This window comes from Lethenteron reissneri, chromosome 7 (genome assembly GCF_015708825.2).
Source record: "Lethenteron reissneri isolate LAM-NWPU_2019-01 chromosome 7, ASM1570882v1, whole genome shotgun sequence".
Classification (NCBI taxonomy): domain Eukaryota; kingdom Metazoa; phylum Chordata; class Hyperoartia; order Petromyzontiformes; family Petromyzontidae; genus Lethenteron; species Lethenteron reissneri.
The window spans coordinates 7,841,654-7,856,482 of record NC_083785.1 but is presented as its reverse complement, the minus strand read 5'-3'; the positions used below and the strand labels follow the sequence as shown (position 1 = coordinate 7,856,482).

The 14,829-nt window shown below is 53.8% G+C and overlaps 1 protein-coding gene across 1 annotated transcript; it reads left to right on the top strand.

The window, feature by feature from the left end:
• The first annotated feature begins 12,934 nt into the window (after positions 1 to 12,934).
• LOC133358645 (cyclin-dependent kinase 5 activator 1-like) lies at positions 12,935 to 14,331 on the top strand. Its single transcript, XM_061577040.1, has one exon. It carries the CDS (start codon positions 13,193 to 13,195, stop codon positions 14,300 to 14,302), a length of 1,110 nt encoding a protein of 369 aa, XP_061433024.1. The 5' UTR covers positions 12,935 to 13,192; the 3' UTR covers positions 14,303 to 14,331.
• The last annotated feature ends 498 nt before the right edge of the window (positions 14,332 to 14,829 follow it).

The window sequence follows — 14,829 nt, the reverse complement described above, 5'->3', positions numbered from 1 at the left end:
TGCGAAGAGCAGAACGCGACGTGATATATGCATTGCATCCATTCGTGTGCAATTTGTAAGGCCACCGTGACGGACTTAGGGGCCGTCCATAAATGACGTCACGCGATTTTGGACGATTTTTGACCCCCCCCCCCCCCCGTTGTCACACGGCGTGACAAAAAGTCAGACCCCCCCCCCTCAAATATGACGTCACAAAGCTCTGCCCCCCCCCCCCAAAAAAAAAAACATGCTTCAAATCGTCCAAAGTCATTGTAGTGCGTATTTAATGTGGCGCTGCACTCTGATGTTGTAGGAAAAAACATTTATTAAAAAGTCGATTTAATTAAGTAGAACGTGTTGCCTATATTTATTTAAAGTTGCGCATTTTGATGTGACGTCACATTTCTCACCCCCCCCCCCCCCCATCGTCACACATCGTCACACATCGTCACAAATGTCTGAGCCCCCCCCCCCACCCAGGTGCGTGACGTCATTTATGGACGGCCCCTTATTTCATTTAAAGGTTAAAATCCCTTGTTCATCATGACGTCCTTTTTACTTTGATGTCTCAACAGCGTGACGGAGACCACGTGACGACGTGAGGGTTCTGCCTTTGTGGTGAGGGTTGTGAGTTGACGCCGAGGAGGGGGGAGGAGGCGCCTCGCCCCCCCCCCCCCCATGTGGAGTGACGTCACCTGTTCATGATTGTTAATTAGGGGGGGTCCATGTGGAGTGACGTCACCTGCTCATGATTATTAATTAGGTGGGGGTCCATGTGGAGTGACGTCACCTGTTCATGATTATTAATTAGGTGGGGGTCCATGTAGAGTGACGTCACCTGTTCATGATTATTAATTGGGGGGGGGGGGTCCATGTGGAGTGACGTCACCTGCTCATGATTATTAATTAAGGGGGGTCCATGTGGAGTGACGTCACCTGCTCATGATTATTAATTAGGGGGGGGGTCCGTGTGGAGTGACGTCACCTGTTCATGATTATTAATTATGGGGGGGTCCATGTGGAGTGATGTCACCTGTTCATGATTATTAATTAGGGGGGGGTCCATGTGGAGTGACGTCACCTGTTCATGATTATTAATTGGGGGGGGTCCATGTGGAGTGACGTCACCTGCTCATGATTATTAATTAGGGGGGGTCCATGTGGAGTGACGTCACCTGCTCATGATTATTAATTAGGGGGGGGGGTCCATGTGGAGTGACGTCACCTGTTCATGATTATTAATAAGGTGGGGGGGGTCCATGTGGAGTGACATCACCTGCTCATGATTATTAATTAGGGGGGGTCCATGTGGAGTGACGTCACCTGTTCATGATTATTAATTAGGGGGGGGGTCCATGTGGAGTGACATCACCTGCTCATAATTATTAATTAGGGGGGGGGGTTCATGTGGAGTGACGTCACCTGTTCATGATTATTAATGAGGGGGGGGGTCCATGTGGAGTGACGTCACCTGCTCATGATTATTAATAAGGGGGCTGGTCGACGTGGAGTGACGTCACGCGCGGGACACACAGACATCCTTGGCTCATTATAGTAGTAAATATTGTCCATTTGAAGGCCACACAAAGAGGTTGTTCTGTGTGCTGGTGTGAGTATAGGAGGGGGGGGGGGGTGAGCCTTGGGTCAACTCATCATTAAATGCATGCCGAATCATCATCATCATAACGATGATGTTCAATTCAGTTTGATATCGCGTCCTGCCTCATGCAAATTGAATCTCACTATCTCAGATCAACCGGCAAAGCGGCTGGAATACAAAGGCAAATTGGTGGGGGGGGGGGGGGCACGGGAACGGACGCGACGATTTGGTGCGGTTTTTTAAACGTTGCGACTGGGGAGACAAAGGCGGCCGGGCGTTGTCACGCCACATCCCGTGCGCTGTGTCATAGCATGCCCGCTCACGGCAGATGCAGCAGGGCAATAGAGGGGCAGGGGTGTCTGAGCGGGGGGGGGGGGGGTCTGTAATGATGTTGGTGTGTTTGTGTAGTGGTGTGTGTAGTGGTGTGTGTGTAGTGGTGTGTGTGTGTGTGTAGTGATGTGTGTAGTGGTGTGTGTGTGTGTAGTGGTGTGTGTGTGTGTAGTGATGTGTGTAGTGGTGTGTGTGTGTGTGTAGTGGTGTGTGTGTGTGTAGTGGTGTGTGTGTGTAGTGGTGTGTGTGTAGTGGTGTGTGTGTAGTGGTGTGTGTGTGCAGTAGTGTGTGTGTCGTGGTGTGTGTGTGTGTAGTGGTGTGTGTGTAGTGGTGTGTATGTGTAGTGGTGTGTGTGTGTAGTGGTGTGTGTAGTGGTGTGTGTGTGTCGTGGTGTGTGTGTGTGTAGTGATGTGTGTAGTGGTGTGTGTGTAGTGGTGTGTGTGTGTGTGTAGTGGTGTGTGTGTGTAGTGGTGTTTGTGTGTGTAGTGGTGTGTGCGTGTAGTGGTGTGTGTGTATTGGTGTGTGTGTGTAGTGGTGTGTGTGTAGTGGTGTGTGTGTGTAGTGGTGTGCGTGTGTAGTGGTGTGCGTGTGTAGTGGTGTGTGTGTAGTGGTGTGTGTGTGTCGTGGTGTGTGTGTGTAGTGATGTGTGTGTGTGTAGTGGTGTGTGTCGTGGTGTGTGTGTGGAGTGGTGTGTGTGTGTAGTGGTGTGTGTGTGTAGTGGTGTGTGTGTGTGTAGTGGTGTGTGTGTAGTGGTGTGTGTGTGTAGTGGTGTGTGTGTGTAGTGGTGTGTGTAGTGGTTTGTGTGTGTGTAGTGGTGTGTGTGTGTAGTGGTGTGTGTGTAGTGGTGTGTGTGTGTAGTGGTGTGTGTGTAGTGGTGTGTGTGTGTAGTGGTGTGTGTGTGTAGTGGTGTGTGTGTGTAGTGGTGTGTGTGTAGTGGAGTGTGTGTAGTGGTGTGTGTGTAGTGGTGTGTGTGTGTGTGTAGTGGTGTGTGTGTGTGTAGTGGTGTGTGTGTGTAGTGGTGTGTGTGTAGTGGTGTGTGTAGTGGTGTGTGTGTAGTGGTGTGTGTAGTGGTGTGTGTGTAGTGGTGTGTGTAGTGGTGTGTGTAGTGGTGTGTGTGTAGTGGTGTGTATAGTGGTGTGTGTGTGTGTGTAGTGGTGTGTGTGTGTAGTGGTGTGTGTGTGTGTAGTGGTGTGTGTGTGTAGTGGTGTGTGTGTAGTGGTGTGTATAGTGGTGTGTGTGTAGTGGTGTGTGTGTGTAGTGGTGTGTGTGATATAAATGTTGGGGGGAGCGGTAGTGCAGCGGTTCGATTCTCGCTCACGACCAACACCCAGTGACGCTTATCTGAACCGGTGCGGTTCGTAAACATCGCCACTGGGGAGACAAAGGCGGCCGGGCGTGGTGCTGGCCACCCACCCCCTCGTCTCCCGTTCCGGCCTTCATAGGTGCTACTCGCTCACAGCACTTGCCCCAACAGTTTGTTCAGGCTATACCGGGGATCTTTGTCTTTGTGCTGGTGTATGTACATCATGTATCGCTGATTTCCTCCCCAGTGAATTCTCTAACAGCACTTGCCCCAACAGCCTGTTAAGGCTATACGGGAGGTCTTCGTCTTTATATATAAAATGTGTGTGCGCGCGCGCGCGTGTGTGCCGGTGTATGTAAATCATGTATCAATGATATCCTCGGCAGTCAAGCTCACGTCTCGGATGCGGCTTCGCCTGCCCCTATCTGTGTCGTCTTCGCTTCCCGCGACATCCCTAAATAAGAGAGGTGGGTTGTGTGGGGGGGGGTTGCAGATCCATGTCAAACCCCCCTCCCCTCCCTCTCGTCTTCCTCCGCTCTCATTCTGTGGTGCTACGGACCTCAGGGCTTATGGGGGGTGGTATCTGGGCTGGGAGGGTGGGGCCCTCTCTTCCCTCCCGCTCCCCAAAGGGTTCGTACCCAGGGAAGGGCTTTCCCCGAGCTAGTGGCGGGACGCGGGCACTACCCGAGCCTCGCGTGGTGGACAACCAAGGATGGTTCGAAGACAGCCGTGATGGGTGACGTCGTGAAATCGGTGGCCCCCGAGGGGAGGGGGTTGGGGGGGTGACGGTGCTGTCACCGCGGCGTCTGTGCCAGGCCAGGTGCACTTTGAGGCTAAGGTGACCGGTAGATGCACCACAAGCTGTACCCCTACTGTGCCAGTCTAGGTGCAAGAGATCTCGGGACAAGCCCTGCAGGTGCCATGGGTTGGCTCAGATGACCGGTAGATGCACCACCAGCTGTACCCCCCTACTGTGCCAGGCTAGGTGCAGGAGATCTCGGGACAAGCCCTGCAGGTGCCATGGGTTGGATGACTGAGATGACCGGTAGATCCACCACCAACTGTACCCCCCCTACTGTGCCAGGCTAGGTGCAGGAGATCTCGGGACAAGCCCTGCAGGTGCCATGGGTTGACTGACTGAGATGACCGGTAGATGCACCACCAGCTGTACCCCTCACTGTGCCAGGCTAGGTGCAGGAGGTCTCGGGACAAGCCCTGCAGGTGCCATGGATTGGTTGACTGAGATGACCGGTGCCACCCGCACACACGCACGCGCACCATGCACACCATCATCATCACGACCCACGTGGGCAGATAGCTCCCCGTACGTGTCCACTGCACATTATCGCCATTTGTGTACCACTTTCCTCTCTGCCTCGTGCCAATATGCTCGAGTAAGTGCAGTGGCCACACGTCATTTTCTGGCACCAATCTCTGATCTCCGTAGTCGTCGTTGTCGTTGTCAAAGACATTCTCTGTTAAGTCATCTTCTTTCTTTCCGGTTCCTATCATTTTTTTTTCGAACAACAACAAAACACTTTACATTTTCCAGTTGTTGTTGTTGTTGTCCAGCCACACACGGGGTGTTACTTAGCCACCCCACCAGTGTTGGATTATCATAGTAGCAAAATTAGCTACAGATGCTACGGGCCCCGCACTTTCAAGGGCCTCGCGCTAAATGCTTTCAAGCCATCAATTCCGGTTCAGTGATTCTGCACTTGCACTATTACTATAGTACTATACCGCCTTCAACTTTTACGAACGGCTGGGTTTTTAAGGTTAGCGATTTGTCGTATTATCTGGACGTATAGCAAATTTTTAAAAAAATCCAATTACTTTACTATGCAAGTAAAACATTTGTGTTTTATTATTTAAGTTTTTTTTTTAATTATGGCCCCTTTATAACAAATGCTACAGGCCCCATACTAGCTTAAGTCCACCACTGCACCCCACCCGCTCTCCACGGGCCACCGAGTGAACGACCTCACCCACCCATCACGGATTAACCTCTCTCACTCTCTTCCCCCAAACCTGGAGTCTCTCCACCCGGGACATCTGTAGTAAAGAAAACAGCTACACAGCTCATCATCGGAGTGATCTACTCTAAATAAAGATTCTCATTCCGATTTATCCCGGCGAGTGACCCGGCCAGACATTCGTTGTTTTTTTTTAATCCTTAATATTAAGTTCACTTGCTTGCTTGCTTGCGCACTTACGACCGTGCAAATCTTTCGGTCGTTTTTTTAACCCACTTCCCGTGATCCAATCGAGCTGACATTTTACACACAGACTCGTTGTGCGTGACAATTTATTTTCGTGAAATTTTTTTCTCCAAAATTTTACACTTTTTAGGAAAAAATAAATTATATTTAATTACCAATTGCTTAATGGTGGCAGGCAATCATCTGACCCATAGGTGGCAGCCATCTCAAGCCAGAGGACGAGAGGACTCTATCCGCCACGCATATAAAGGATTTATAGTGAAAAACTTTGTTTTTACGGGTTAATTTTTTATATTTCTCCTCCTCCCTACCACAGCGTGAGTGAGAATACGCGTCAAGTTCTGCGCGACAGCGATGGAACCGAGAACAGCCTATCGCCCTCCCCCCCGTGGTGACGAAACTTATTCAACTTTCATTTTTATTTTCACCAGGTAAGGCGGCCCACTTTGAGCTGCGTAGAGCTCTTTTTTCAGGAGCTAGCGACCTGCCCGACGAAGTGGCTTATCATCGTGTAGGAAATGTAGAGCAGCAGCCAAATCCTCTAAACGCGCGTCAGATTCTGAAACGTGGCGGGTAAAAACCGGAGGACCCGGAGACAATATCCACGCGACCACGGGGAGAGAGACACGCACACAAACTCCAAATATACAGCAGCAGGCGTCAGGGTGGGGATCGAACCCACGGCCTTCTGTATACCAGGCGAGGTAGTTAACATCTCCTAGCCACCGTGATGATGATGAGAGAGACACACACACAAACTCCAAATATACAGCAGCAGCCGTCAGGGTCGGGATCGAACCCACGGCCTCCTGCGTACCAGGCGAGGGAGTTAACATCTCCTAGCCACCGTGATGATGATGAGAGAGACACACACACAAACTCCAAATATACAGCAGCAGGCGTCAGGGTCGGGATAGAACCCACGGCCTCCTGCGTACCAGGCGAGGGAGTTAACATCTGTCCACCCTTCAGCTCTCCCCTATCGCCGATATTCCGCTGGTGTGTACATTGTACGTTGAACTTCGTTCGCACCGTACGTAGCCAATCGTGCTAACCGGAGGTGGTGGCGGAGGGCTTTGTCTTGGATTCGGGTACGGACGGAATTCAACCGATCCCCCCCCCACACACCACCTCGTGCGGTTAGTCCATCCCACGTCAATTCCTCCCATGCCCGCCTGCCCTAAAAGCTGCTCCCAGCAATTCCGAAGAGGCTCAATCGAGACCCGTGGGTGAGCTGCTTGCCCCGCCCCTTCCAACTCGCTCCCTCGGCCCCTCCCCCTCGCTCCCCTAGCCCCTCCCCCTCGCTCCCCCAGCCCCTCCCCCTCGCTCCCCCAGCCCCTCCCCCTCGCTCCCCCAGCCCCTCCCCCTCGCTCCCTCGGCCCCTCCCCTCGCTCCCCCAGCCCCTCGCTCCCTCGGCCCCTCCCCCTCGCTCCCCCAGCCCCTCCCCCTCGCTCCCCCAGCCCCTCCCCCTCGCTCCCTTGGCCCCTCGCTCCCTCGGCCCCTCCCCCTCGCTCCCCCAGCCCCTCCCCCTCGCTCCCCCAGCCCCTCCCCCTCGCTCCGTCAGCCCCTCCCTCCGTTAGCCCCTCCCCCTTGCTCCCCCAGCCCCTCGCTCCGTCAGCCCCTCCCCTTAGCTCCTCCAGCCCCTCCCTCTTGCTCCTCCAGCCCCTCCCCCTCGCTCCGTCAGCCCCTCCCCCTCGCTCCATCAGCCCCTCCCACTTTTACATAGCCCCGCCCACTGAACCACGAGCCCCGACTGCACAGAGATTGGGCCTCGTGGGGTCTTCAAGGGACGTTTGCCCATCCCACTGCTCAGGGAGCTGCGCCTTCCCCTCCTCCCTCCCTGCGTATCGCGAGTCGCGAGCATGTGAGGCCAAGCGTTTTCGAACCCACCGGCATCTTTGGCAGCTGTTTCTCTCTCTCTCTCTTAGGGGCCGTCCATAAATGACGTCACGTGATTTTGGACGATTTTTGACCCCCCTCCCCTCTTCGTCACACGGCGTCACAAAAAGTCAGACCCCCCCCCCCCCTGAAATATGACGTCACAAAGCTCTGCCCCCACCCCCCCAAATAAATAAAACGTGCTTCAAATCGCTTTAAACTATTGCCATTGTAGTGCGTATTTAATGTGGCGCTGCACTCTGATGTTGTAGGAGAAAACATTTATTAAAAAGTCAATTAAATTAAATAGAACGTGTTGTCTATATTTATTTTAAGTTGCGCATTTTGATGTGACGTCACATTTGTCAACCCCCCCCCTCCCTTCGTCACACATCGTCACAAATGTCTGACCCCCCCCCCCCCCCCCCGGTGCGTGACGTCATTTATGGACGGCCTCTTATCACGTGAAAATTGATAGCAGCCAAATACTCTAAATACGTGTTTCTGAATGTGGAGGGAAAAAATCCGGAGGACCCGGAGAAAAATCCACGCGACCACGAGGAGAGAGAGAGAGAGACACGCAAACTCCAAATATACAGCAGATGTCAGGGTCGGGATCGAACCCACGACTTCCTTCATACCAGGCGAGGTAGTTAACATCTCCTAGCCACCGTGATGATGATGAGAGAGAGACACGCAAACTCCAAATATACAGCAGCAGGCGTCAGGGTCGGGATCGAACCCACGACTTCCTGCATACCAGGCGAGGTAGTTAACATCTCATAATCACCGTGATGATGATGAGAGAGAGACACGCAAACTCCAAATATACAGCAGCAGGCGTCAGGGTCGGGATCGAACTCACGACTTCCTGCATACCAGGCGAGGCAGTTAACATCTCCTAGCCACCGTGGCGCCCAGCAGCTCTGTGCCTTATTGTGACTTAGCGATTCAATCTCCATCCAATTGGGGTAGGTGGCGGGGGGCTAAAATATGTTCCGGAACTCCGCCCTGTACATAACTGGCTTAATCTAAGCCAGCGGTCGGGAACCTATGGCTCGCGAGCCATATATGGCTCTTCCGGTGACGGCATATGGCTCCCAGACGATTTTGAGTTTAAAAAAATAATTTAAAAATAATAATAAAAAAATACAAATAAAATCAGTTTGGAACTGATTTTAAAATACTTGTGATATTGCTTAATAATACTGTGTCATTTTAAAGTAAACAGAAATTAGTTTTGAAGATAAATTTCACGGGTCACGGGTCCCGTGACCAGAAGTCGCATTAAAAGTAAGACATATTTAATTTATTATACGTTAAAAATACTATATGGCTCTCAATGAAAGATATTTAGAAATATTTGGCTTTTATGGCTCTCCCAGTCAAAAAGGTTCCCGACCCCTGATCTAAGCCCTGTTTACAATACTCTCCGGCTACTTTAAATGAATCAAATGCCTACCAGCATCGGTGTGCGGTGGCAGTGGTTTAAACATCGGAAGCTTCCCGCTTCGGTCGGTATCCTACTTTTTTGTTTTACAATTAAGATACGATTTGAAGAAGCCGACGTAGATTATCACAACGCGTGCGTTTGGATCCGTGTATTGTGACGTGACCGGGGGGGGGGGGGGTAGCTGAGAGCTCAGAGCGCTGAGTCGACACTGCTAAGGTTTCAGTCGCCTGACTTGATGGTTATGTCAGCACGGACACCAATGACTGCACACACACATCAGAACCAATATTCCCATCGGATAATTGTTTTTTTTTAGCTACGCAACTCAAAATGGCACATATTTCATCCCCGAGTGTTAAGGACATCGGTGTGACTCGTTGTAATGCGATCGAACGTTACTCTCATATGGCAGAGCAAGTGGTGAAGTGATGCCCTCTACCGCGTGCAAAGCGGAGCGTCACTTGAAGAAGAAGTAAGAAGGGAACTCGGTGGTTGTTCTGTGATATCCGCTTCCGTGGGTGCTTCCCTTAGGGGCCGTCCATAAATGACGTCACGCGATTTTGAACGATTTTTTACCCCCCCCCCCCCTTCGTCACACGGCGTCACAAAAAGTCAGACCCCCCCCCCTGAAATTTGACGTCACAAAGCTCTGCCCCCCCCCTCCCCCCACAAAAAATAAAACATGCTTCGAATCGCTTTGAACTATTGTCATTGTAGAGCGTATTTAATGTGGCGCTGCACTCTGATGTTGTAGGAAAAAACATTTAATAAAAAGTCTATTTAATTAAGTAGAACGTGTTGTCTATATTTATTTAAAGTTGCGCATTTTGATGGTTATCTGTGTCGTGTGGTGGCGGGTTAAGACACATTTATACTTACGCGATCTAACCCAAACACCTTTATTGTGTACAAATATTTCTTCTCATTTATGAGTTTAACAGTGATTCCCTTTTTGTTGTTGATGTTGCAGCTTCGCGAATGTTATAACACTAAACCCGTATGTGCCCTGAAATAGAGAGTAGGTCATTGTACTCTGACTTACGAATAGGTTGAATGACGAAACGGGTCTCGGGAACGAACTTCGTTTGTAAGTCGGGAACGACCCGTGACTCGGATTCTACCGCGGGATCAACGCCTCTCACGGCGGAGGAAGAGGGGGGGGTGTTGGAGAGTAAGCTGAGGGATTATCATCAGCAGTAGATAGATCATGGTCTACACAGCCACACGCACACACAGCCACACACACACAGCCACACACACAGCCACACACACAGCCACACACACACACAGCCTCACACACACAGCCACACACACACACACAGCCTCACACACACAGCCACACACACAGCCTCACACTCACATCCATACACACACAGCCTCACACTCATAAAGACACGCAACACACACACGTATAACCACACAGACACACAGCTTCACACTCACATCCATACACACGCAGCTTCACACTCATAAAGACACGCACACACACACAGGTTTACACTCACAGCCATACACACTCACAGCCACACACAGCCACACACAGACACACACTCACACACTCACAGCCACACACACACTCACAGCCACACACACTCTCACAGCCACACACACTCATAACCACACAGCCACACACAGCCACACACACTCACAGTCACACACACTCACAGTCACACAGCCACACACAGCCATACACACTCACAGCTACACACACACACAGCTACACACACAGCCACACACAGTCACACACACACAGCCACACACACAGCCACACACACACAGCCACACACACTCACAGCCACACACACACATAACCACACAGCCACACACACACAGCCACACACACACACAGCCACACACACTCACAGCCTCACACACACATAACCACACAGCCACACACACAGCCACACACACTCACGGTCACACAGCCACACACTGCCACACACACTCACAGCTACACACACACACTGCCACACACGCAGCCACACACACACACAGCCACACACACTCACAGCCACACACACACATAACCACACAGCCACACACACAGCCACACAGCAACACACACACACAGCCACACACACACACACACAGCCACACAGCCACACACACACTCACAGCCACACACACACACAGCCACACACAGTCACACACACACAGCCACACACACAGCCACACACACACAGCCACACACAGTCACACACACACAGCCACACACACAGCCACACACACACTCACAGCCACACACGCAGCTTCTCACTCACAGCACATGGCTCGCCACGTGTGTCTCTCTCTCTCTGAGCCACACGAGCTCGCGTCTTGCCGGGAGGGGCGGGGGGTACAAAAGCGACGCGGATTCGATTCCCGCTGAGCTGGCTCGAGAGGCGGCGACGACGACACCACCCCCCCCCCCCAATCGCACGTGTCCTGACCAAATAACGCACTTCACGAGCACGTGCGCATCATCGCCACCGCCACCGTCGTCGTAATGACAATACGCTTAAGCTGCGTCAGGCTCACGAAAGCACACGCATCGGTCAGGTTCTGTGTGCGAGTGTGCGTGTGTGTGTCTTCGGTTGGACTCGGCACTCAAGGTTGTCGGGCGGCCGTGCCGCTGGGCACCCACCCACCCACTTCGTGTGCTGGCTAACAGCACTTGCCCCAAGTGTCTGTAAAGGCTATAAGGGGGGAGCGGGGGGCTTTATCTTTGTGCGAGACTAATAGCCGATTAACCCCGGGATGTAGGCATGGACATTCGCTTATTCACGTCAACGTTTGTGATTAATAAAATCAGCTCAAGCGAGGACGCAAAACCCTTTTGCGTCGTCACAAAATCCGCAAGTTCTCCCGACTTTCTGCACAATTGGCCACTTATTAACAACGGCAGCGGCGTCGTCATCATTTCCACCACCACCGCCGCCAACACCGATATCATCACCGATATCATCACCATCACCACCATCATCACCATCACCGCTCTCATCACCGCTATCATCACCATTACCGCCATCATCACCGATATCATCACCATCACCACCATCATCACCATCACCGCCGCCAACACCGATAGCATTACCATCACCGACATCATTACAATCATCACCATCACCGCTATCATCACCATCACCGCCATCATAACCATTACCGCTATCATCACCATCACCGTTATCATCACCATCACCGCCATCATCACCATCACGGCTATCATCACCGCCATCTCCAGCAACAGCGTTAGGGGTTCCGCCGTTCCGATTTAGTGCCTTTGCCGAGGTCATCTGCCCACCCAACAGCAATTTATATAAGCACAAAGCCCGACTCGGCTGATGAGACCCAGGCGGTCGGGGGCAGTCCAGAGGCTTTGCTTTGCTTAAAAAAAGCTGCTGGATAGTAGCCGGCTGGCAAGCACCGTACATAGGCGAGTGGACTAAAGACGTCTTTAATTCGTGATGCTGCGACACAACTGGGGAGATTCTGCCTCTGTATGCGCGTGAGGTGCCTATCTCTCAACACAGGAGGTTCGCGGTTCGACATCACGGCCGCCCTGGTTAACGCCGCGCCGGTGTATTAATCAAACAATTACGCGCCGGCTGCTTCAAAGTGGACGTTACATATTCCCCGCCCAGTGGGAACGTTGGTGGTAAACAGCGAGGAAGTCACGTGTGCTTGGAGGCGTCACGGTCCGAATTTTGCCACGAGTTTTAAACGAAAATAAAAGTAAAAACCACCTCGGGAAATTACTTAATTGGGTAAAACCACACCACGTGCATCGCCCCCCCCCCCCTCATTGGCACCGCAGCACGCGAGCAGAGCACCCCCTTCGTGACTTTCAAGTCTTGAGATTCGCCGAAGCATTTCCGAGTGCGAACGAGCGTAACGTCAAACAAACGGCGACCCGCGATCGTCAATGAATGAACGAATGAATATAAGCCAAAGCCCCCCCCCCCCCCAAACTCGGAGGTGCTCCCCGTGTTCCAGCAGGCATGGCGTGTCCGGATAAGCTTAATCTCGGCGGTGATGAGATTGGCCGGAGCCCCGCCGATTATCTTCCTCGCGGGGTCGTCGCAGGCGTAGCGTCGGTCGGGCTCTCGGCGCCAAGAGGAGCGTCGTTCGGGCCGCGCTGGCGACGCCGCGTGCCTCGCACGGGGGTCGAGGCGGGTGCCGGGACGAGGCGATCCGCGGCCCGCTCGGAGCCTCCTGGGCGAGCGCAGCGGTTCTGCGACGACGACGAAGACGACCTTCGGGTCGCGTGGACTCCACCGATCACCGCGCTCCTCTGCACGGGTTGAGCCGCACGCCCGGCCGCAACTGCGCGATCGAGTCCCGGCCGCGTCGGTTTCGCCACCTGTGGATCACCTGTCCGCCGAGTGACCGTCACCTGGCCACACGAGCGCGGCTTTGCCGCTGACCGCCGCGCGCTCTGCGTGGACGCAATGGGCACTGCGATCTCCGTTCAGAGCGCCTCGCAGGGGGGGGTCGAAGCGTGCATCAGCTCCGAGCCCCGCGCGCACGTCAACAACAACAACAACGCCAACAACAAAAACGGCGGTGCCGGCGAAGACGACGGTGGTTGTGGTGGTTGTGCTGGTGATGCTGCTGCTGCTGCTGGTGGAGGAGGAGGAAGTGACACCAGGGTGAAACACAACCGGGCCCGGACGGTTTTCATCACGGCGATCACGTTCAAAAATCTCATCGTGAGCGCGACGACTCGCAAGGTGCCGCCGAGTCGAGGCGCGTCTCCCCGCCGGCCCCCCGGCTCGTGCGAACACCGCCCAGCCGGAGCCGGGGCCGCGGCGCCCACAACCGACTCGTCCGACACGAAACCAAGGAGCGAGAGGAGCGTCAGCCTGCCGGTGGCCAGCCGCGAGCCGAGACGGCTCCTTCCTCCAGCCAGGACCACCACCACCGCCGCCACCACCGCTCCCACCGCTGCTCCCGCCGCCGTCGCGGCAGCCAACAACAACACAACCACTGCCACCACCACCGCCACCACCACTACCACCACCACCAGCAGCCCTCAACAGCTGATGGAGACGCTGCTCATGCGATCGTCCAGCGGTGATCTTCTGAACTGTCTGGGGACGCACTTGTGCAGGCGCTGCGCGCTGCTGCGCCACATCAGTCCCGCAGACCCCGTGCGCTGGCTCAGAGCGGTGGACAGGACCCTGCTGGAGCAGGGCTGGCAGGAGACGGCCTTCCTCACGCCGGCCAACGTGCTCTTCGTCTACATGCTGTGTCGCGAGAGCGTCTCGGAGCAGACGAGCAGCGAGGGCGACCTCCAGGCGTCGCTCCTGGTGTGCCTCTACTTGGCCTTCTCCTACATGGGCAACGAAATCTCGTACCCGCTCAAGCCGTTCGTCGTGGAGGCGTTCAAGGAGAGGTTCTGGGAGCGATGCCTGAACCTCATCGACTCGCTCAGCGGCCAAATGCTGCTCATCAACGCGAGCCCCACGTTCTGCATCGAGCTCCTGCGCGAGTTGAAGGGTGAAGGGAACGCGGAGGAGACGCGTGGGGAGAGGAGGACCATCAACTTGGACAGATGAGCGAGAGGACAGCGGCAGCAGACAGATAGATAAGAGCATCATGGGGAGGGGGCGGCGCGAAACGTCGTCGACAGCCGCTCCGGGTTTTTGTTTTGCTTTCGTCGCTGGCTCTGCTGCCGCGCGCGCAGGGAGATCGAACCCGGCGACCTCTGTGGAGTGCAAGTCAGCCAGTCGAACACGTGGGCAGGCTTTCGCCACCAATGGCATCCATAATAGAGGGGGGGGGGGGTTGGTGTTAGATCGCGTAACGCGTTACGCGATCTAACCCCCCCCTCCAAAAAACCTCTGTCATGCAAGTCAGCCATCGCACCGCGAGCGGCAAGGCCACCTGTAATGTCTTCATGAATAATTTGTGAATAATAATTGCCGCTGTTAAGAAGTTCAGGGCGGGAGTGGTGGTGGTGGTGGGGACAGGAGGTGAGGGGTGGGGGGACAGAAGGAGGGTGTTTTGTGATCTGATTTCCCGGGGTCTAAGATAGTCGCGCCCGGTCGTAGGATCAGACGCGAATTGTAAGGTGCCTCACAAT

What these genes read in the sequence shown, in the direction of transcription:
- LOC133358645 (XM_061577040.1), top strand. Translation starts at nt 13,193, where the DNA reads ATGGGCACTGCGATCTCCGTTCAGAGCGCCTCGCAGGGGGGGGTCGAA.